Genomic DNA, 21,933 nt, shown 5'->3' on the forward strand with positions numbered 1-21,933 from the left:
ATATGTTTTATATTGTAATGCTGTATTCACATTTGCCATTATATAAACTGTTAGCCTTTGCTAATAATGCAATGCATTGTGGGCTTAGTAGAGTCCTGGCTCATCGTGGCATGCTTTGTTAGAATTCATACCCCACACAATGAAGTTAAGTGTTGAAATCCCCTTGCAACAAAAGATTACATATTCTTGGAGTACAAAAACATTTGAATGATTGATTGAATGAAGTGAATGATTGTGATTGAATGATTACATGTTTAGGTATGTGTACCACAGTGTGCCACATTTATTTTACAGTGTTATTCAATGTGATATCAATGTTTCATCTTAAACCACCATAATGGGAAAATGTATAATGGACAAAAGGCATTCTCAGAGTGTTTTTGGAGAGGTTTTTGGACCCCATGATATTTTAAGACCCTATCCTGAACAGTCTCAGAAATAACGAAAAGTGCCTAAAAAGTTTAAAATGCTTGTCGTAGGGGTGATACCCTATAGGTACATACAATTGTACCCCTAGCCAGCATTATACAGTGCAGTCCGTAAGTATTTGGACAGTAGTACAATTTCTGTTATTTTGGCTCTGTAGTCCAGCACATTAGATTTGGTAAGAAATAATGAAAATGAGGTTCTAGTGCCCCCAAAGGTAATTGGTAACTTTCTGATTCATCAAGTCTACTCATTTCAGCTTTCAGTATCTAGTCTTGATTCTCGGCTTTTGATTGCCTGTTATTGGCATTTGTGCACATAAGGACCAGGGTTGTGCCAACGATGGTCAAGAAAACCATTATGAGGCGGGGAAATAAGATGAAAAAAAAGGTCAGAAACATAGGCCAAACAATAGGCTGACCAGAAAACATTTTGAAACATCATTAAGAAGAAATTATGCTCAATAAGTACAATGGGGCTGGTATACCAAGGAAGACCTCCACAGTTAATGACCGAAGAATTCTCACCATAATTAAGAAAAACCCTCAAACACAAGTCTGACGGACCAGAAACTCTCTTTTGGAGGCAAGTGTGGATGTTTTAGTGTCTACTGTCTGCAGACAACTTTACAAACATATCTATAGAGGCTGCACTGCAAGATGCAAACTACTAGTTAGCTGCAAGATGGCCAGGTTACAGTTTGCTAAGAAGTACCAAAGAAATGCCTGTTCTAGAGAAAGGTATTGTGGACAGAAGAGACCAAGAATGACTTATCAGAGTGATGGCACAAGCAAAGTGTGGAGGCTAAAAGGAATTCCCCAAGTACCAAAGCTTGTTTGTGAAACATGGTGTTGGGGTTTTATAGTTTGGGCATGTATGGCTGCCACAGGTGCTGACTCACTTGCCTTCATTGATGTAACTGCTGATAGCAGCAACAGAATGAATTCTGAAGTATACAGAAGTATCATAGCTACTCATGTTCAATAAAATACCTCAAACCCAGAAACTGGATTGGATCGCACAATATGGATTTGTGTAGCCAAATTAAAGGTGGCAGTCTGCACTTTAACCTCATATTCTTTGTTTAATTTAAAGTCCAATGTGCTGGAGTGCAGAGCAAAAACAAAATAAATGATATCATTCGCCAACTCCATATCTGGCTAAAGGGCTATTGCACCTCTGTGGGAATGCCATTTATGGACAACTTCTGTGCCTTTAATCAGAGACCCAACCTATTTGGGCGGGATGGTGTTCATCTTAACAGAGCAGGTTCTCATCTCTTAGCCATGAATATGGACCTTGCTCTGCTCTCAGGGAAAACTCTTAATGTCTAAGTAGGAGTCCCATCCATAAATACATTGAATACACACCTACCTCTAACATCCCTGTGATTGTGAATATTAATCAGTTCAGACATGCAAATTTAATAGCTGGCAGGAAGCTTGGTAGCTTCGGTTTGGACTACACACTCTGCTCCAAATGTACAACACAATATCCCAGGTAAGCCAGTTCACCTGAATAGTTCAGATGTTTTTAAATGTAGAAAAGATGTGGTCATATGTTGGCACCATAGTTACAGGATACATCGAGCTGGAAGGGGTCATTTGAAGGGGTGATGGACTAGCCATTTATGTTTCTTGTCTTTCACCATTTCAATTACAAAAGATTTTGAATTTATCTCACTGAATTTGACGCTCACTCACAGTGATGGAAATCTATAGGCTATATAGCTATGGCTGATTCCTTAAAGTTAGTGGAGCTACTCTCTCCTCTTATTAGTTCATAATTATTAATAATTAATTTGGACTGGCAAACAAAATTTAAATTTGAATAATCCCTCCAAATCTAAAAGGCTAAAAGGAATTCCCCAAGTACCAAAGCTTGTTTGTGAAACATGGTGTTGGGGTTTTATAGTTTGGGCATGTATGGCTGCCACAGGTGCTGACTCACTTGCCTTCATTGATGTAACTGCTGATAGCAGCAACAGAATGAATTCTGAAGTATACAGAAGTATCATAGCTACTCATGTTCAATAAAATACCTCAAACCCAGAAACTAGATTGGATCGCACAATATGGATTTGTGTAGCCAAATTAAAGGTGGCAGTCTGCACTTTAACCTCATATTCTTTGTTTAATTTTAAATCCAATGTGCTGGAGCGCAGAGCAAAAACAAAATAAATGATATCACTGTCCAAATACTTATGGACTGCACTGTTTACTAATTTGTCCCATTTTGCTGGGAAAACATACTCATTTGTACCCATAGATAATATGACTGTACTTTCAAAATTTGAGCCTTGAAGAACAAAGAACAAAAATGTACCTCCATTGTCACTTTATTTCTGAGTGAAGAAAAGTATCTTGCATCAAAACAGTTGATCTGTAGCAATGCCTTCACAGCACTTGTCATCCACATGTTCAAGCTGTCTAGTAAGTCAGAAACTGATTTCAACTTTGCATTAGATTAAAGAGGACGAGCAGCTCTTGGACTCCCATCTTGCGGCGACACCTACTGCTTCCCAGTGTAAAGGGCCAGTAGTGTTTGAAACCACCATCCCTTGGACAGGTACCTCCACAGGTAGCGCTGAGGATGACCACTGTTTAATTCTTGGAGGGAAGTCCGAGTCTCCGGCCTGTTCCACACCCCTTTCCGAGGAGCCATTGTCGTTTGTCCAGGGTGGCAAGGTGAAAAGACAGTTTGCCCCTCAACCCCCTCAAGCACTGGGCCTGCCTTTCTCAAACATATTTTGGATCCATGCATCTGGGCATCCCGAATCCTCCACCATCTCTCCATCAGCGGCTCATCCAGGATCAAATGGAGCAGACACTATATCCACTACCTCCCCCAATCTGGTTCACCCACAGCATCTAAATCCTCATCCAAAAAGCTCAAAGCAATCATCACAGGTAGTTGTACCCAGGACAGGTCATTGCCCATTATTTGGACAACAACAGCCAAGTCACAAGAGGTGTATCAGACGTGAGCAACCTCTTCGCCCACTCTCCCCATACTCTGGCCCTCCTTCTGTGCTCATAGTGGGTTCATCCATGCTTAAGCATGTCACTCTCCCCAAGGCTGCAACCCTTTGCTACCCGGGTGCCCAGGTCCTGGATATAAATTCCACTATCCGCTCGGCACTGCTCGAGTACCCCTCAGCCTCGGCAGTTGTTGTCCACGTAGGATCAAATGACACTTCATCCCAGCAATCAGAAAAGCTCAAGGATGATTTTAAAACACTCATGGACACTCTCTTGACCTCAGGGAAGCAATGCGTTATCTCTGGTCCATTGCCATCCCCTCGCTATACGGATGTGAAATTCAGCCGCATTCGCCAACTCCATATCTGGCTAAAGGGCTATTGCACCTCTGTGGGAATGCCATTTGTGGACAACTTCTGTGCCTTTAATCAGAGACCCAACCTGTTTGGGCGGGATGGTGTTCATCTTAGCAGAGCAGGTTCTCATCTCTTAGCCATGAATATGGACCTTGCTCTGCTCTCAGGGAATTGTGAATTGTGATTGTGAATATTAATCAGTTCAGACATGCAAATTTAATAGCTGGCAGGAAGCTTGGTAGCTTCGGTTTGGACTACACACTCTGCTCCAAATGTACAACACAATATCCCAGGTAAGCCAGTTCACCTGAATAGTTCAGATGTTTTTAAATGTAGAAAAGATGTGGTCATATGTTGGCACCATAGTTACAGGATACATCGAGCTGGAAGGGGTTATTTGAAGGGGTGGTGGACTAGCCATTTATGTTTCTTGTCTTTCACCATCTCAATTACAAAAGATTTTGAATTTATCTCACTGAATTTGACGCTCACTCACAGTGATGGAAATCTATAGGCTATATAGCTATGGCTGATTCCTTAGAGTTAGTGGAGCTACTCTCTCCTCTTATTAGTTCATAATTATTAATAATTAATTTGGACTGGCAAACAAAATTTAAATTTGAATAATCCCTCCAAATCCACTCTAATTTACAATTTTCTTTCTAATTTTTATCCGACAGGACAAATAGTCAACACGTTTTTTTGATCTTGGTATCAGTAACCATTGCCCCATTCCTGTATCAGAGAAAAAGATTTAGAAAAAAATCTAAATCACAAGGTGCTGCATGAACTATTATAGTGAATTTTACAACACTCTAGATATCCCTAATGCTGACCTGGCATTGGGATTTTTTTATGAACACTTTTAATTTTCTGGTTGATAAACATGGTTTTTGCATTAGCTATCAAGATTGTTTCATTCAAGGAATACAGCAGGGGAATTGGCTAGATACTCAGGGGACATATCCTTTAGAAAGTAAAACAGAAATAAATAATTGCACCTCCTCAGTAAGGAAGCCAAATCCCAATACTATTTTGAGTCAATTTCCAGCTCTTGTTCTAATTGATAATTGTTAATACTGATAAAAAAATATATAGTTTTATCACCTCCCCATGTCAGTGCTGGTCATTGTCAATTAACCGATCAGAAAGAGATAAGTACAGCTTTTAATACATATTTTGCTGCAGCAGGCCACCTATTTGACACACTTATGTATGGGAGAGACGAGGCTTTTCTCTCTGCCTATAGATAACTGTGTGCCTGTTCTCCTTTCACTTCTCGAGAAGTAGCTAGTGCCCCTTGACTGTAGCAATTAACATTAAGAAGTCAACCAGAGAGGATAAATTAGAGCCCTTCCATTTTAAGTTTTCTGCCCCTTTTATCACAGAGCATATTGCCCATATTGCAAGCTGCTCTTGTAATACCGCTGCACAAAGGTGGGGAAAAAAGCGATCGCAACCACTATCACCCTATTTCAAAACTTTCCTGCCTGGCTAAAATTCCATAATCCCTTGTAAATAACAGATTAAACTAATTTCCTCTTACAGTTCCACTACAATATCTCCTCCGCTTCTTTAATTATTAATAACATTGTATCTGCTCTTGATTATAAACAACATTGTACATTCAGATTATCATCTATTGGCATAGAATCTGTGGCTTGTAGCAGGTTTAAAAACTATTTGTCAGAGAGATACTAGTGTACACTCAGTGAGCATTTTATTAGGTATTTATTAGGTATAGACTTATTTTTTAGACTTATTAGTCCTCTACTGCTGTAGCCTATCCACTTACAGATTTGATGCGTTGTGTGTTCAGAGATGCTCTTCTGCATACCACTGCTGTAATGTGTGGTTATTTGCGTTTCTGTCACCTTCCTGTCAGCTTTGACCAGTCTGGCCCTTCTCCTCTCTCATTAACAATGCATTTTTACCTGCAGAACAGCTTCTCACTGGATGTTTTTTATTTTTCGCACCATTCTCTGCAAAATCTAGAGACGGCTGTGTGTGAAAATCCCAGGAGATCAGCAGTTTCTGAGATACTAAAACCACCCTGGGTGATAGGAAAACCCAAGTTTTTGCAAGTAACAAAGGGTGTCCCCCATGCTCCAGACTTATTTCCCATCTATTTTTAATTCCTTTTGATTTATTGTAAGACTCATTTTTATGCAGATGACATTATTCTTTACAGTTGTTCTGCTGTTGTTGCACTGGTGCTCCATGTGCCTCAAGTTAACCTTCCTTTGTAACACGAGGACATTTTTTATCCTTGAACCTGAATCTGGTTAATTGGGACTGTACCTGTTTCAACTGATGCCTCTTGTTGTTTCTGCTCTTCTTTTGTTTAAATGTATTTAATCTTTTTTTTCTCTTTTTTAAATGATTTTCTTTTTGGTTTTATTATACCTCGGCACCATTTTGAATTTTGCTTTAATTGTTTTGCCTTTCGGCCTCAGATTTTCACTTGTGGTGAAGGTGTTCATGATTCGGGAAATGTATAGATTTACCTGTTACATTTTTAATTCTCGGTATTTAATTGCCAAATAAAGGAGAACAAGTTAATTTTTGCATTTCTTCTTCTTTGTTTTGTATCTCTTTATTTATAGCTATTATGTAAGTGATACAAGTGTCAAAGTAGAACACTGCAAAAATGGATGAGGATTGCAAGATTGGGAATCTGTGTGAAGGGGTTATGTTCTAGAACATGGAACAGTCCATTTACTATTAGTATAGGGGATAGGGGAAAGAAAAATTTCCTTTAATCAGAAAGCATGGAAAATGTCCTCAAATCTGCATGTCCACAACAAAGGTTTAGAGAGCTTGTGGTCATTTGGGGCGACATGGCTCAGGCAGTAAGAGCAGTCATCTGGCAGTTGGAGGGTTGCCAGTTTGATCCCCGCCCGGGCTGTGTCGAAGTGTCCCTGAGCAAGACACCTAACCCCCAAATGCTGCTGACGAGCTGGTCGGTGCCTTGCATGGCAGCCAATCGCCGTTGGTGTGTGAGTGTGTGTATGAATGGGTGAATGAGAAGCATCAATTGTACAGCGCTTTGGATAATGGCGCTATGTAAAATGCCAACCATTTACCATTTATAATTGGAAATGTGGCACAGAATAGCTTCCATGCGCTTCTGCCCCGGCACAGTAGCGCACAAGCGATTTCGTATGAATGATTTAATGGTATACTCTATATTTGCAATCCATACAGTGCAAATACAAAACATTATGTTTGTAACACATAGTGATTGTAAGTATGCCTGATGTTTGCGCTTTATAATTTGTTGAATTACCTTGTTATTCAGAGGCAAGGCTCATAATTGTCAGTTTTAACCGATTTCCCCTGAAAAATTACCGGATGTAAAAAAAAAAAAAGGTTAGTTCGAATGAAAACGATTTTTGCCCGGATTTGATGTTTCTCTGTCTTTGTTATGTTTTTGGAATTAAAATCTATTATGGATTTGGTTGTCTGGACCATTGCCATTGTTGGTAAATCAGGGTTCACAGCTTTAAGTGTGGGAATCATGGGGGTTGTTGTATTGTTTCTGTTTTGAATGTTTCGATTGATCCATGTATGTATGTGAGGCCACTGGGAATGGTGAGTGAGTGAGTGAGTAGGGTTTTTGGTCATTATGTGTGCGTCTTCACAGAGAGCATGGTCACAGAGAAAAGCTGGTAGTTCAAGGGAATTCATGTAATTTTCTTTGGTGCAATGAAGAAAGCAAATGCCTCAGTACACCTAGTTATTGCAGCAGAAACCATTATTAAGTTATTAAATTGGGTGTTACCTTGAGATTGCTGATGAGTGAATGGTGCAGCTACAGCTAACTATTTATAATGAGCAGCTTCAGCCCTGGAATCAAAAAGGAATAGTGGTTCGATTCATGTGTGTCTTCCATCTATGGTTCGGCTACAGTAGCAGGAAAAAGTTAAAACACAGTGAAAAGAATACCAATTTTATCCTGATTCGTGTCGTCTGTGAAGTACTGAAATGCATAGAAGTTGAGGTTTTGTTACCGTACATGTCATTAAATGTGCTGTTGAAATAGCAGCCACAATGTGTCCAATCTCCACATGATCATTGTCCATTAACAAAGCCTACGGTTAAAAGAAAGGACAATTTTCAAAATTAAAATAAAAGATTTATCCCAGAAATGTGCATTATTAGAATCCAACTTCCATTTTCACGGTCCAGTTAATGAAGAGTTGCCTGAGGCTGCAAAATAAGATTCAGTGTATGAGGGAATATTAGATCAGGTACAAAAAATAATTCAATAATTGGTTTGGTCAGTCAAGCAGTGGTCTAAACGACAGAGAAGGGCTTTCCTGTCACAGTATTGTTGTCATACTAAAACCAAAGTCTCTTTTTTGGGCCCTGTACACAAATAAAACATTCACAAAACATTATAGTGTAACATCAAATAGGTTAACAGTCTCTAGTAAAACTAATTAGTCACAATAATAATAATGTAATTAAATTGCTATTTGATGAGTAAAATAAAAAATACTATGAAATAGTAATAGCAGTTCCTGAGGATATACTCGCATTTGGGATAACTTCTGCATGGAAAACAAAATGAACATGGCCCTTTTTTCATGTTTCTAGCAGTGTTGTTTGTATAGATTGTAAACAAAATAGGTCCGAGTATGGATCCTTCAGGTACTCCTTTTTCTAACATTTCAGATTTCACATCCCCAACCTTAACAACTTGTATCCTATTAGAAAGATAGGCCTGAAACCAAACACAGTTTTTAGTGATGTGGATGCATACAGTGCAGGCCGTAAGTATTGGGAGATGGACACAGTTTTTGGTGGCAACATCAGACTTGAAATTAAACAATTGATGTAAAAGTTAATATTGTTAGCTTTAATAAGACACTGTCTGTCCATAAGTCTTTGTTCCAGAGCAAAGTACTTTAATGTACTAAAAAACTCTAACCTGGTCATTCTGTTCCTGAGGTGTTCTTTGTCTGTTTAACTGCTGAAAATTGGTTTTTCTTCAAAAATGAAAGTATTCTTCAGTCATCCACAATAGTGGTCTTCTGTGGGCTGCCAGATTGTTTGCTATTGCTGAGTTTGGCAATGCATTCTTGCTTCTTAACAATGTACCAAGCAGCTTGTTTTGACACACCGAATGTTTTGGCTATGTCTGTGATCAATTAATTAAATTCATTTTCACCCTCAGGGTGGCCTGCTTTACTGTCATATAATGTAATGTCTCACGTCAAATCAACTCAAAAACATTTGTTAGCTGTTATGCATGAACTAATGATGCAATGACACACAGCTTACCAATAAATAGTCGAGCAGCCAACTGTCCAGTTACTTTTGGTCCTCTAAAATTTGGATACCACTGTATGTATAAAAAGGCCTATAGTTCCTACACAGATCATACAATATGGATATAAATGCCTTCAAATTAAAGCTGACAGTCAGCACATTGTTTAATTTAAAATCCAATGTGCTGGAGTATAGAGCCAAAACGACAAAAAATAATGTCACTGTCTCAGCACTGTATCTTGTCCCTGGCTAAGTCCCTGGCTAAGGTCTGACCGGGTTACCCCTGGTTACCCCTGCTCTGACAACTGTTTCTCACTGACACAGGAGGAGATGATGTTAGAATGCAGCGGGAGCATCGAACGCGTGAGGAAAGTCTCGTTGATCCTGGACGATGAAGATGAGTCAGCAGAAGTGCAGGGCCTCACAGGGCTCACCACAGCCGACAAACAGTCAGGTACAGTGCCTCCAAACTCTGGCCTCCCCTCCATGGGCTAATCTGTGTCATCCCATAACCCTGTCCCATGTGGAGACTGATCCGCTTTGTGTCCACTCAGGAGTCATCCAGCGCTGGGAGGTGCTACAGGCCCAGAGCCCCCCGGCCCGACCGCGGAATCAGCCGCAACCAAGCTCTGATCTCCAGGATGTCACCGTGTGGCTGGCCCGAGTGAAACCTGAGCTGGAGAGGCTACAGGCGCCTGAGCCTTCAGCCAGCCTGAGTGTCCAGGACATGGAAGCCAGGGTCAAGAGGCTCAAGGTAACCGTGGACTTTTGACAAGGAGGGAAATGTCCCAGAAACTCGCCGGCAGGGTAGCCTAATGCTAGGTTGCTTGACCGGCAACTGTAGAGTTGCTGGTTTGAGCCTCTGGTGGGCACATAGGGATGCTGACTTGCATCTGGAGGAAGAACCCTGCTGTTGGGCCCCTAAAACTGCAACAGGGGATTTACCCCTCTTCTCTGTCTCGCTATTCCCACTTGCAACTGTTCTCTCTGGTATTACTCTCAGGGTGTCTTTGAGAGAAACATTCTCAATGGGCCTCCACTGGTTAAACAAAGGATTCCTTGAAACTGGTATGGGGGCTGGACAGGACTCGGTTGACTTGTTGCTCAATTGGTAAAATGGTAAAAGGAAAAAATGAGATTTATTTTCCTGTGGTTCTGATGTTCATGCTGGATGTGCACCAGTTTATTAATTTCTTAATTAGTGCAGCCTTTTAAATAGGATTGGCATTTTTGATAAAATTGCACATAACTATGAATCAGTGCACATTTGCCCTGCACGCAAATATTTTTCCCAGCTTATTTTCTGGAAACTGCATTAGCTAAATGGAGCAATTAAGATGAGTTGGGGCACAAACCCTCCCACACATGCCCTCCAGGAACAGATTATTTCAAGTCTAAATTGGCTTTTAAACCTTATTGAACCCGCTGCCTGAATAACTGTTTATCTGAAATTTCCAAAGTGAGGAGGGACATGAGTCCTTTAAGAGTTGGCCTCAAATTGTAATCAAGTCCACTAATGCCAAAGCTGAATCCTGTAGGCAGCCAGGAACATGAAAGAAAAACAGTTAAGGTGGATTGGGGTGTAAAAATATTAGAAGTAGTCAGCAAGTCGATAAAATTGAGCTCCTTGGTGCTGGATTGGCATCATTGACTGTGTTTCAAAGTAGTTTAGCAGTCCATATTCTAGCAGTCACTCTCCCCATTTTAAAATGACTGCAAGATTACAACCTACAGGCAGCCATGCGTAGCATTTAGCATCAACAGGGACGTTCTAGCAAGTACCCTCATTTAGCATTTAGCATCACTCTGAATTGTCCAGTAACCCAGACTGAGCAGAAAACAAAGTGGTTTCATTGTGAGGATATCTGTAATAGTAATCCAGGTATAATAATGCCCCCCACACAGAAAATGCAGAGGACCTTTGACAGGTACAAAGGTGTGGTGATTGCCCTCAATCTGAGTGGGCAGAAGCCACAGCAGACTGGGGTGGATGTGGCGACCGAGGCTGGCTTACGGGACATGAATCAGGCTTGGGTCATGGCCTGCATTCTCCTGGACCAATGGAAGGAAAAGCTCTGCCGAGCCCTTATGAGATGCAAGGTGAGAAACACCCTAAACCCTGCAGCCGGTCGGATGAAGGGGAGGGGCAGGGTAGGATCCTATGTGGGAGGAGCTAAAACATTTAGGGTGGAGTTGAAACTGGAATGCAAGCCTTCAGCCACAACACCATTCAGGGATGTGATTTTCATATTTTTAGACCCAATTCAATGACCCACGTGAAACATGGAGATCCGTAAAAAATGTTTTTCGGCGTGTCTTAATTTCCCCTCTCACTCACTTAATTTCCCCTGTTTTGACTTCCTCTGCTCTGATATTTCTGCTGAAACTGGTCTAAAAATGTATTATCTCCTTGAACCCGGATAAAAGGCACACAAACTGCTGGGTACATTGTGTTAAATAAATTAAGGAGCAAGAGCGTGTGAGTCTTTTTTGGGAGCATTTATTCTCCGTTGATTTGCAACTTCTTAATTAATCTGGTTGTGTGGCTTCTCATCAAGAGATGTACCAGTATACACCTAAATTGTGATTGTGATTTCAACTAATAAAAGTTGGAATCCAACTGTAATTCAGAAGGTGCATGTGTGTGTGCATGCGCAAAGTGCTACTCCGGTGTGTAAAGTCTCTGGGTGAAAAGATATAAAGTATATCCCTGCCAGAATGCTCTGTGGTTCCTCTGTTGACATTCCCGTTCCATCCTCTCCCCCCAGGAGTTCCACCAGACCCTACACTCCATGCTGCTGTGGCTGGCTGATGCGGAGAGCCGGTGTCTTGCGGTCGATGTTCACGACCCCGCCCTGAAGCCTGCTGCGCTGCGGGAGCGTGGCCGCACACTCACGGTGAGCAGGGGCTGGGGGTGTACTCCGAGAATATTCCGGAAATGTCTGTGTCTGCCTGTAGTTGGCTGCATGGTGGAGAGGAGGCTTGAGTGTAATTGGTTAATGTGTTAAGGCTACTGCTGTTGCATGCTTCATTTAGGTATAGTACTTACCCAGTTGTCCAAACGGTGAGGCCGTGCTAGCTTCCCTTTGTATGTTTCAAATGTAATATTATCCTAACTTCTGCTTGCACAATAAGATGGGGGCCTGTAGCATAGTGGTAAAGGGACATGACTGGGACCCGCAAGGTCGGTGGTTCAATCCACAATAAGATCCGCACAGCCGTTGGGCCCTTGAGCAAGGCCCTTAACCCTGCATTGCTCCAGGAGAGGATTGTCTCCTGCTTAGTCTAATCAACTGTACGTCGCTCTGGATAAGAGCGTCTGCCAACATGCCATAAATATAAAAGACTCTGGTATGACAAATAAATCATTTTCATTTTTGCCAATCCAAGAAACAAAGTATCTTTGTGTAAATGTACTGGGAAAAACTCACTAATAGATCAAAGATTATCAAATGTAATTGTATTCATGTTTTTACAATTTCCAAAGTGTCAAATAAATGATAAATAAATACATTTTTTATTTACCAACAGTAATAATGGGCCTCCTGCTTTAGTAATAGCTAAATAATTAAAATGTTACAAATATTATTACAGTAGCAGTGGTAGTTACAAAGAAGCATATGGTCTGGAGCCAGTTATCTGAGCACAAGGCTACAATTCACCAACCTCTACAGTACATGATCACTTGACATAGTAGGCTCAATGCATCCAAAATATGTTTCTTATCCTTTCTAAATGTGCAGTATGTGAAGGCTATTGTGATTATTGAAGCCATGCGGTAGTAATCTCAGTAATAGTGAATTGTGACTCAATGAGTCAATTGTTCATGTGTTCTGATGAAGCTATACTTCCCCCCACCTCCCCCCTTCTCCTCCTCCCTGGTGGGCAGGCCTTGGAGCAGGAACTCCAGGTGCGGCAGCGGCAAGTATGTTCCCTGCAGGAGATCTCCTCCCAGCTGCTCTACGAGGGAGTGGCCGAGGGCGGCAAAGTGGGTACGGACAGTACCGAGACCCTGGAGAAGCTGCAAGTCATCGGCAACAAGCTGCAGGTGCTGCTCCGCCAGGTGGCTCAAGACCGGCAGGTGGTCCAGGAACGTCTGGTATGAGTCAGCAGAATACTCACAGAATATTCACAAACAGTCACATTACATTTTCTTTAGCAGAAAGCGACATACAAGTGGTGCATATCAAGGTCATTAGACATAACTACAGAACAGGTCAGATAAGCTGCAATTCACAAAGAATCAGTGGCACAGCTGAACATTATGTCCAGTACACATGGCAAATAGGCCATGTCAGTAAGAAATTAGGACAGTAACTACTGTACCAAGATAAATGCAAATACAATATAAATACTAATACAACTGACAGTGGCAATAGATGAACATACTACTGCAGAGGAGTCAAGGTACAGTGAGAAGTGATGAGTCTTCAAACTGCAGCGGAGAATTACACGCCCACACACAGACATACACTAAAGGAAACAAACAGCAGTGCTGATGTGCTTTATGGTCTGTAATAAAGATCAAGGGCCTCATTTATAAACCTTGGCGTAGGCACAAAAGAATGCGTACGCCACTTTCTAAGCAAACTTTGGCATTTATAAAAAACGAACTTGACCGGAAAATGTGCGGTCCTCCACGGAAACTCTGACCCATGCGTACGCACATTAACTGGGGAAATGAGAAACTGTGCCTTTAATGCTCGTGACGTTATGCCAGGAAAACGGGAAGTGAAACAGGATTTAAAAGGTGCTTCGTCCCTGTTATACTTATTAAAGTGTTGTGTTGTTGAATCTCGCTATACGGGTTCTCTCCCTTCCTAAGTGCAACACAACATTTGGCGACGAGAGAAGTCGAAAATGATATACGACATACCACTGTGTAAAATAAATCGAAATTGATTGTTGTTGATTGTACTCTTAAAGGGTTCTGATTTTCTGCATGTTTACACTAGGACTCGGAACTATACTGTCCTCTCAGGTCCTATTTGCACTTGTTCTTGTGTTTAATTTGCACTTTGTTGTACGTCGCTCTGGATAAGAGCGTCTGCTAAATGCCAGGCAATGTAATGTAATGTAATGTAATGTAATGAAATATTACCTCTCACGTATCATATACGAAGAGTTAATTTGCAAAAACGGATAAAAGCCTCTCTTACAACGAATAAACAAACAGCGGTTTGATTGATGCTCCCTGGAGGGCCCAAAAAATATGATTTAGGATGATAAATATAAACGGAGATGTTGTTGTAAAATAATCCCTCAAATATGTAGACGAATTGTTAAACAATACTTCATGTTATTAAATGTATTCTCATAAATAATATGGTGAACAGTCGGACAAATTGCGCTGCACTGATGCCGTTTACAATGCGTCAGTCGGGCATATACGAGCATAGTTTCATATATTGTTATCATATTCATATATTACGTTTTATAATGTGTTTATTGTTATAAATTTTTGTTCGTTTTATCTCTTAATTTTGTAACTGTGTTTTCAATGGTGCTAGACAAATGACGTGTATTATTATTATTATTATCATCGTCATCATCACATTCGTTGTGCAGAACTGTTCGTCATTTACAGGATAATTCCCACACCTGTAGCTTTTCAGAGGTAATCAAATGGCTGAAATCCCTTTTCTTGGCCTTCTTTTCAGCGTTTGCCATTGTCGTCTTCGTGAAATGCATATTCATTAGGGGCGTTTCACTGCCTATTTATAGGCAACTGTGGGCGGGACATGAAGCCGGCAAAGCTGCGCCACATTTAGAGTTGATTGTGATTTATAAAGGAAAATTGGCGTGGGACGTGCGTATGCACTGTTTTATAAATCAGACTATTGTTTTGCGTGCGCACGTCCTAGGTTTCATGCTTACGCAACCTTTTGACGTGAATCCTAAGCACAGTTTTATAAATGAGACCCCAGGAGTCCCACCCAGAAATGCACAGTTTGTTAGGCCATGGTGTTAATAGAGCTTCTGGGCAGATCTTTTGGCATGAAACTGTCAGGCTCCCCTGGCTTGAAACAGGGCGAAAACAAAACAGAATATGCAACTGTCCAAATACTTATGGACTGCACTGTACAATATAGAACCACAGCATCAGCGTCTATATAACACACAGGCATTGCATTGTTTCAGTCTAAGGTATATATGATACAAGCATCACATTGTTTCAGTCTAAGGTATAACACATGAGCATTACATTGTTTTAGTCGAAGGTACATAATACACCCAACACTTTGTCTTAATCTGAGGTCTACCTTAAAACTAAATTATAATTAATGGGTTGGGACCAATCCAGTATAATCCCTGGCAGACTACCAAGAATTAGGGTCTGTAGAACTGTGATGTAGCCTGTAGCCTAGTGGCTAAGGGCTAAGGTACATGACTGGGACCCAGAAGGTTGGTGGTCCAAGCCATGGACCAAGTTTTATGACGCAAGTTTTATGACGGTGACTGAAATGGATAGTTACTGCTTTCTACCCCCCCCCCCCCCGTCGTGTGTGCAGGAGCAGGAAGGAGATGCTGAGGCTACAGAAGCTGCAGGAGATTCCGACATGAAGAGGGGGTACGTTTCACAGCCATACCCACTGACGCCACTTTACCGCTTCACAGTGAAATATTCAGTGTTAAATCAACTCAAAATAATGCAAGTGAATTCAAGGATGACAGCATGCCATCTGGCCCATAATAATGAACTCTTAATTAAACATCCTAGCACAGCTCCAAAACTTTGAAATAATGCACAGGCAGTAGTCAACTAAGCTGAATAAGATTTTTTTCACTGGTGTGCTAAAAAACGATGTGTTGGAAAGCTACTCGTAGAACACTTTGTAAATGCAACTCTCTTGCCTTGTGTCCAGTCCTGAGAGGCGTGACCCCTCACCCCCCCGTTCGTTCTTTGCCCGGGTGTGGCGGGCGGCCTTCCCTCTCCACCTCCTCCTCCTGCTGCTAATCATGCTGGCCTGCCTGGTCCCAGCCTGGGAGGAGGACAACACCTGCACCTGGTCCAATAACTTTGCCCGCTCCTTCTATCCCATGCTGCACTACACCAATGGGCCACCACCCACCTGAGGCACCACCCACCACCGTCCCCCCACCCACCCATAGGACCAGGCCAATCAGACCTTATCATCATAATCATCATCATGGACAGAAGAGAAAAAGTATTGTTTTTATGCACATGCAATAATGTATTTGGGATGTTCATAAAATCCGTGGGTGGATTGATCTTTATTACCTTCTGCACAAGACAAAAATGTGCTTTCAGAGCTAATGTGCAATATCAATATCACATGCAATGTTTTTGGCTTTATTTTGCTTTCTTTTATTCATTGGATTCTGTTTAAACAAAATATATTTTTTTAGAAATGTAGTGCAAAAACTCAATAATAGATCAAAGATTATTAAAAGTAATTGTATTTATATTTTGACAATTTCCAAAGCGTCAAATTACATGGATACTTAAATGACAAATAAATACATTGTTAATTTACCAGCAGTAATAACGGGCCTCCTGCTTTGGTAATTGCTCACTAGAATCTCAGTCTCAGACGTAATATTTTTGGCTTTATTTTGTTTTCTTTTTGTTTATTCATTGGATTCTGTCATTATTGAGCCATCAATCAGTTGCTGCTGGGTCTTCTCTAACAAATGTACCAAACTGTCCATAATGCAAATGAGAATTTCCTCATAAATTGGGAATTTGGTTCATAATATTTTAGTGTATTTCTTGTTTTTATTTTATTTTATTTGTAAAAAAACTTATTTTAGAATAATGTAAACTCAAATCTCTACAGCTGTAGAGTGCAATTTATTTTTCAAATGACAGAAATTCAAATCAATATCATGCAACTTAAAGGTAACTGTCTAGTTAAGTTTTCACTTTCATTATAATTGTATCAGTCTAATAATGGATGTTTTTATGATTGGGGAAAATGTCATCTGGAGAGCATGTGGGCTCTTCTTTGATCTCTTTTCAGTGGAACTGGCTGCATGTGCTTTTGTGTGTGTGTGTGTGTGTGTGTGTGTGTGTGTGTCAACCTGTCTCTTCATCAAATCTTTATACGTTTCCGAATGGCTACACTTGACCTTGTTGCTCCCTTAAGTGTCCGATAAAGGCCACAGGACACAGTTTACTAACAGGAGCAAGGACCAAAATCACGTCTCAGTCCCCAAGCCAATGTGCACCTATGCATCCTTGTAAGGCCTCACCATGGAAACATAATATTTACTGTACTTTGAGTGCACTGAAAGGAGGTGTGTGAACAATAAAACAGTGGAGCTGTATGTGTGCATTCTTTCAAAACTAATCCAGGTATTTTTCTAAAATTGTATGAAATATTATTATTTTAAGTGAATTTTATTGTGGCAACTAAACATAATTGCATAAAAATGTTCTAATCCATATTCTTGATAAAATAAATTTTGATGTCTGCCAATTTAAATAAAAATGTTTGCTATGATCATCAAAGCCAATCCTGATTTTTTGAGGGAGGAGGAAGGGAGGGATACAAATATACAAAAACTGAATACAAAATTGCTCTTTGTCAGGAAAAGTGGTGTTGCGTAATTTGACCTGAGCACAACCTGATGTAGTCTGTGACCACTTAACTCGTATGACATTGTTGGTTTTAACCGATTTCCCCCAAAAAAAACTTTTTTAAAGATTAAACCAATTTTCACCCAGATCTTTGATTTTCTTAGTGATGTTTCCACACCTTTGAAATGTTTATGGAATTAAGATCTATTATGGATTTGGTTCTTTGGACCATTGGCATTGTTGGTAAATGAGGGTATGCAACTTTAAGAGTGGGAATTGTGGGGATTGTTGTATTATTTTTGTTTAGAGTGTTTTGAAAGAGAGCATGTCACAGAGAAATGCTGGTGGTAAGGGAGTTACTGTAATTGTCTTTGGTGCAATAAAGGAAGCAAATGCCTCAGGACAGCAGAAACCAGCTAAGTTGTTAAGTTGGGTGTTACCCCAAGGTTGCTACTGAGTGAATGTGCAGCCACAGCTAACTAGCTATAATTAGCAACTTCGGCCCTGGAATAGTGGTTGGGTTCCCCTGTGTCTCCCAACTACGTTCTGTGAAAGAATGATTAGTTCAGATATACACTATGTACTTATGTACTATGTACAAAGAGAATATTTAATTGAATCCTCAGCAGCCTGCCCTGTGGCACATGTTGTTTGAAGTAGACCACCATAGTTACAGCACAACCCCTTGAACCACATTCTTTCCCGCTTTTTCCGGACCAAGTCAAAAATGAAATAGTTGAAGTTATGGTAATTGTCCGAAAGCATTGTGATAGCTGATATTGCTAAACTTCAACGTTTGTTTTAAACTAACTAGTGAGCTCGGTCAGCGCAAAAAGACTTTCAATAACTTGCTACCCAAGACCATGTAAATATTATGATACTAACTACAACACAGGCTAGGTGCCAAAAGCTCATCGGCTTAGAAACATATTCAGTAATTTCCACAGGTCAGTCTGTGTGTGTGGCAGCAATTATTTCCATAGGGTCAGTCATAGTTGCTGTAGCTTCTCAAATCAGCACCTTTTAATACGACAAAGTTAACCTCAAAATATCTGCTTGTTTGGAACTACAATTAATATAGTGTTACATACACCAATCAGCCACAACATTAAACACACCTGCTTAAACCAGTTTTTTCATGATTAAAAATGCTTTAAACTGAATAAACTTGTCGATAAACACTTAATATTTCATTATATGATATGTGTACTTATACACTGCTCACACTCAAGGGACACATCAGATCTTGATGAATGATTTATTCAAGTTGAAAATCTAATTTGTTGAGAACAAAATGATGTAACAATGGTCAAAGGAAACCAAAACCATTGAGTTGCTGGATTCAAAATCACACCGAAAATTCAAGTAAAAAATTGAAATCACAGGCTGATCCAACTCATAATGTGACTGAGTGGTGTGTATGGCCCCCGCGTGCCTGTACGCACTCCCGACAACATCTGGGCATGCTCCTGTTGAGTCGCTGGATGGTGTCCTGGGGGATCTCCTCCCAGACCTGGATCAGGGCATCAGTGAGCTCCTGGACAGTCTGTGGCGGTACTTCGTGGGGTCGGATGAACCGAGACATAACGTCCCATAAGTGCTCAATTGGATTTAGGTTAGGGGAACGTGAGGGCCATTCAATTGCATCAATGCCTTCCTCATCCAGGAACTGTGAGCTCTGAGCACAGGTCCCACTAGAGAACGTCGAGCCCTCATGCCACCCTCATAGAGTCTGTTTCTGACAGTTTGGTCAGAAAAATGCACACCAGTAGCCTGCTGGAGGTCATTTTGTAGGGCTCTGGCAGTGCTCCTCCTGTTCCTTCTTGCACAAAGGAGCAGTTACATTTTTCAGCAGTTACATTTTTCAACGAAAATAGAAATCTTGTAAGCTCATTGGGCTGGGGGTGCATTGTTTTGTTATTTAAATATTTTGGTATGTACTGGTGTTCATTATCTTAACAGGTGCTCCAGGACATGTAGATAAGACCATATTCAAAGATGCATGCCATCTAATTCTACATCCGTTTCACCCTTCTTCCCTCCATTGAAATTGCATAGCACTGCATGTGTTGAAACTTCTGTAGGATTGGGTGAGTGTCAGGAACCTGACAGCTGCGCTGTTTGTCAGAGCTAATTGGGGCTCGGTGTGCACACGTATCCATGCATGTGTGACATGCCGGCTACCGGGTTGGGGGCGTAGCCCAGCTGTTTAATGTAACACTGATTAGACGGTGTTTAAAAGAAGCAGGTAAGGGGCAGACGCGAGAGAGACGCGGGTGAATGTTGACGTTGGGTTTGCGGTGCGTTTGGAGCGAGCTGCGCCGGGACAGAGCCGCGGAACGTTGCGGGAGTTGGGGGAGGAGCGGCGCCGTGCAGGACCGGGCTGGTCCGAAGGACGCTACGCTGTTTCACTGAGACTGCAGGCCCTGACGAGGGCGAACGAACTTTCCGTCTCCCACAAACAAAGAGACATCCAGCACCGGGGCCGGCGCCAACTCGCTTCCCACCGGCTAGGCGCAGCACGGAACCGAACTTCCGTGCAGCGGCCAGCAGAACAGTCCGGTCCGCATTGTTATTTTGTTGGGTTTACTTTCTTTTTTTTTTTTTTTGTAGTGAGACCCAGTCTGGCCGGCTGTGGCGCAGGGGTGGCCTGAGTGGGGCACGTGTGAGGGGGGTAACCTGTAGTGGTTTTGGGTGTTGTGCTCCTGCCTGCGTAGGGCTCTGTGGGGAAAGGGCAAGTTATTTTATGGATTCTGGACTTGCACGTGATTTATTGTGAGATTATTTGCAATAAACGAAGTCTGTTAAGACTGACACTATGACTTACCAAACGGTGTTTCCTGATGAGCCGACACTAATTGATTTCTGAACGGTTACAGGAAGTGTTGAACAGTGTTGGCCCACTAAGTGTAGTCTTACTTTATTTCTAAAGTAAAAAAAGAGAAAGTCCTACCTCGAATACAAGCCTGCCCCAAATAAAGGCCTGTGCTTTGTGCAGCCTAAGCAAATAAAAGACCCCGGACACAATTTGAGGATTTACGGTATACTTTTTTTTTCAGCTTGCCGTAGCGCCATTGCCCGAAGTTTAAAAAAAAAAACCAAGGATAAAAGCAAAGTTATTTTCATTGTGATCGAGGGTCTGTGGTTCTTTTTTTTTTCCTCATTTACTAATGGTTACGGCCAGGATTTGGGGAGGGAAATCTGATCCTAGATCCTATGGGGCAACTTCACCCCAGAGCGCAACAGAAAAAAAGACATGACGGCTCCGTCGCAAGATCATTTCAATAGCTGCTGACTAGAGGTTCGCTAAATCTGTTTGCTAACTAGCTATGTGACCAACCAACCATAGGAGATGAAGTTTGGCTAACTTTACTGTTCAAATTAGCTAACGTTACAGCATGATCAAAGCCAGTTACTAGCTAGTTCTGCCAATCTTGCTAGCTACACCTATCCATATAATTAATGTAGATTGGCAGTGAAAGACAATGAACAGAGAAGATGTCATGCCTCATGCCAGGATGCGCTAACTGTTAATAGCTGCAAATCTGTAGGTAACGTTACATTAAGGAAATGTTTTCTAAGATTGGCAGTGACAACTAGTCTACTGCCGTTGGTTTAATGTATATGCTTTAGAGGACTTAATAGCATAGCTAGCTAGAAGTTGCCATCGTAGCTCAATTGTCCCATTTAATATTACAAAGTTAGGTAAGCCAATTAGCTAGTAATGTTAATGTTACTTTAATACCACCAAGCCAATATAGACTAGCTAGCTAAGCATAGAGCTAGCTAGCTATCCCAACAAGACACCGATAGACATTTGATGGCTAGAATGGATACAGACTAACCAGAGATGGTGTAAAGTATGTTACCCATTGATCCAGGGTCAGACATAATGTTACTTATTTATTTTGGGAAATCAGATCCTAGAACAGCAGGGCAACTTAAGCCTGAAGTATAGATAGATAGATAGCTAGCTAGGTAAGTAACACATTAGTTGGGGTAACACATATTTATTTAAGTTGACTAGCTTAATTATAGCTTTGTACAGTTGTTGAACTACTAGCAACTAACAAGCCAGCTAGCTATCAATAGCTAATGTTAGCTGAGCTAACTGCCATCTTGAAAGCGGTCTGAAATAGCCTGTCATGACAGCGGGAGTGTCCCATTATCAGAAAAGTGCATACTCCTTAACTCCACTACCATCCTCCTCCACTCCACTGGCCCGGAAACCGATCTTTATGGACTCTCTCCACCTCCCTCCACTGTCCCATTTTTTGAAGTCTAGGAACAAAACAGCTCAAACTCCACAGCATAGTGTACAACAATGTATGTTTCAGCAGAAGTCTTT

The 21,933-nt window shown here is 41.2% G+C and overlaps 1 protein-coding gene across 1 annotated transcript in view; it reads left to right on the forward strand.

The window, feature by feature from the left end:
* Positions 1-17,508, forward strand: part of LOC133128398 (nesprin-2-like) — a 57,111-nt gene extending 39,603 nt beyond the window's left edge. The window contains exons 37-43 of the mRNA XM_061241865.1: positions 9,365-9,494; positions 9,595-9,794; positions 10,946-11,140; positions 11,809-11,937; positions 12,930-13,139; positions 15,553-15,611; positions 15,907-17,508. Coding sequence (XP_061097849.1) covers positions 9,365-9,494; positions 9,595-9,794; positions 10,946-11,140; positions 11,809-11,937; positions 12,930-13,139; positions 15,553-15,611; positions 15,907-16,117 — 1,134 coding nt within the window. The 3' untranslated portion in view covers positions 16,118-17,508. The remainder of the gene's footprint in view (positions 1-9,364; positions 9,495-9,594; positions 9,795-10,945; positions 11,141-11,808; positions 11,938-12,929; positions 13,140-15,552; positions 15,612-15,906) is intronic.
* The last annotated feature ends 4,425 nt before the right edge of the window (positions 17,509-21,933 follow it).

Source organism: Conger conger, chromosome 5 (assembly GCF_963514075.1).
Source record: "Conger conger chromosome 5, fConCon1.1, whole genome shotgun sequence".
In the NCBI taxonomy this organism is placed as follows: Eukaryota; Metazoa; Chordata; class Actinopteri; order Anguilliformes; family Congridae; genus Conger; species Conger conger.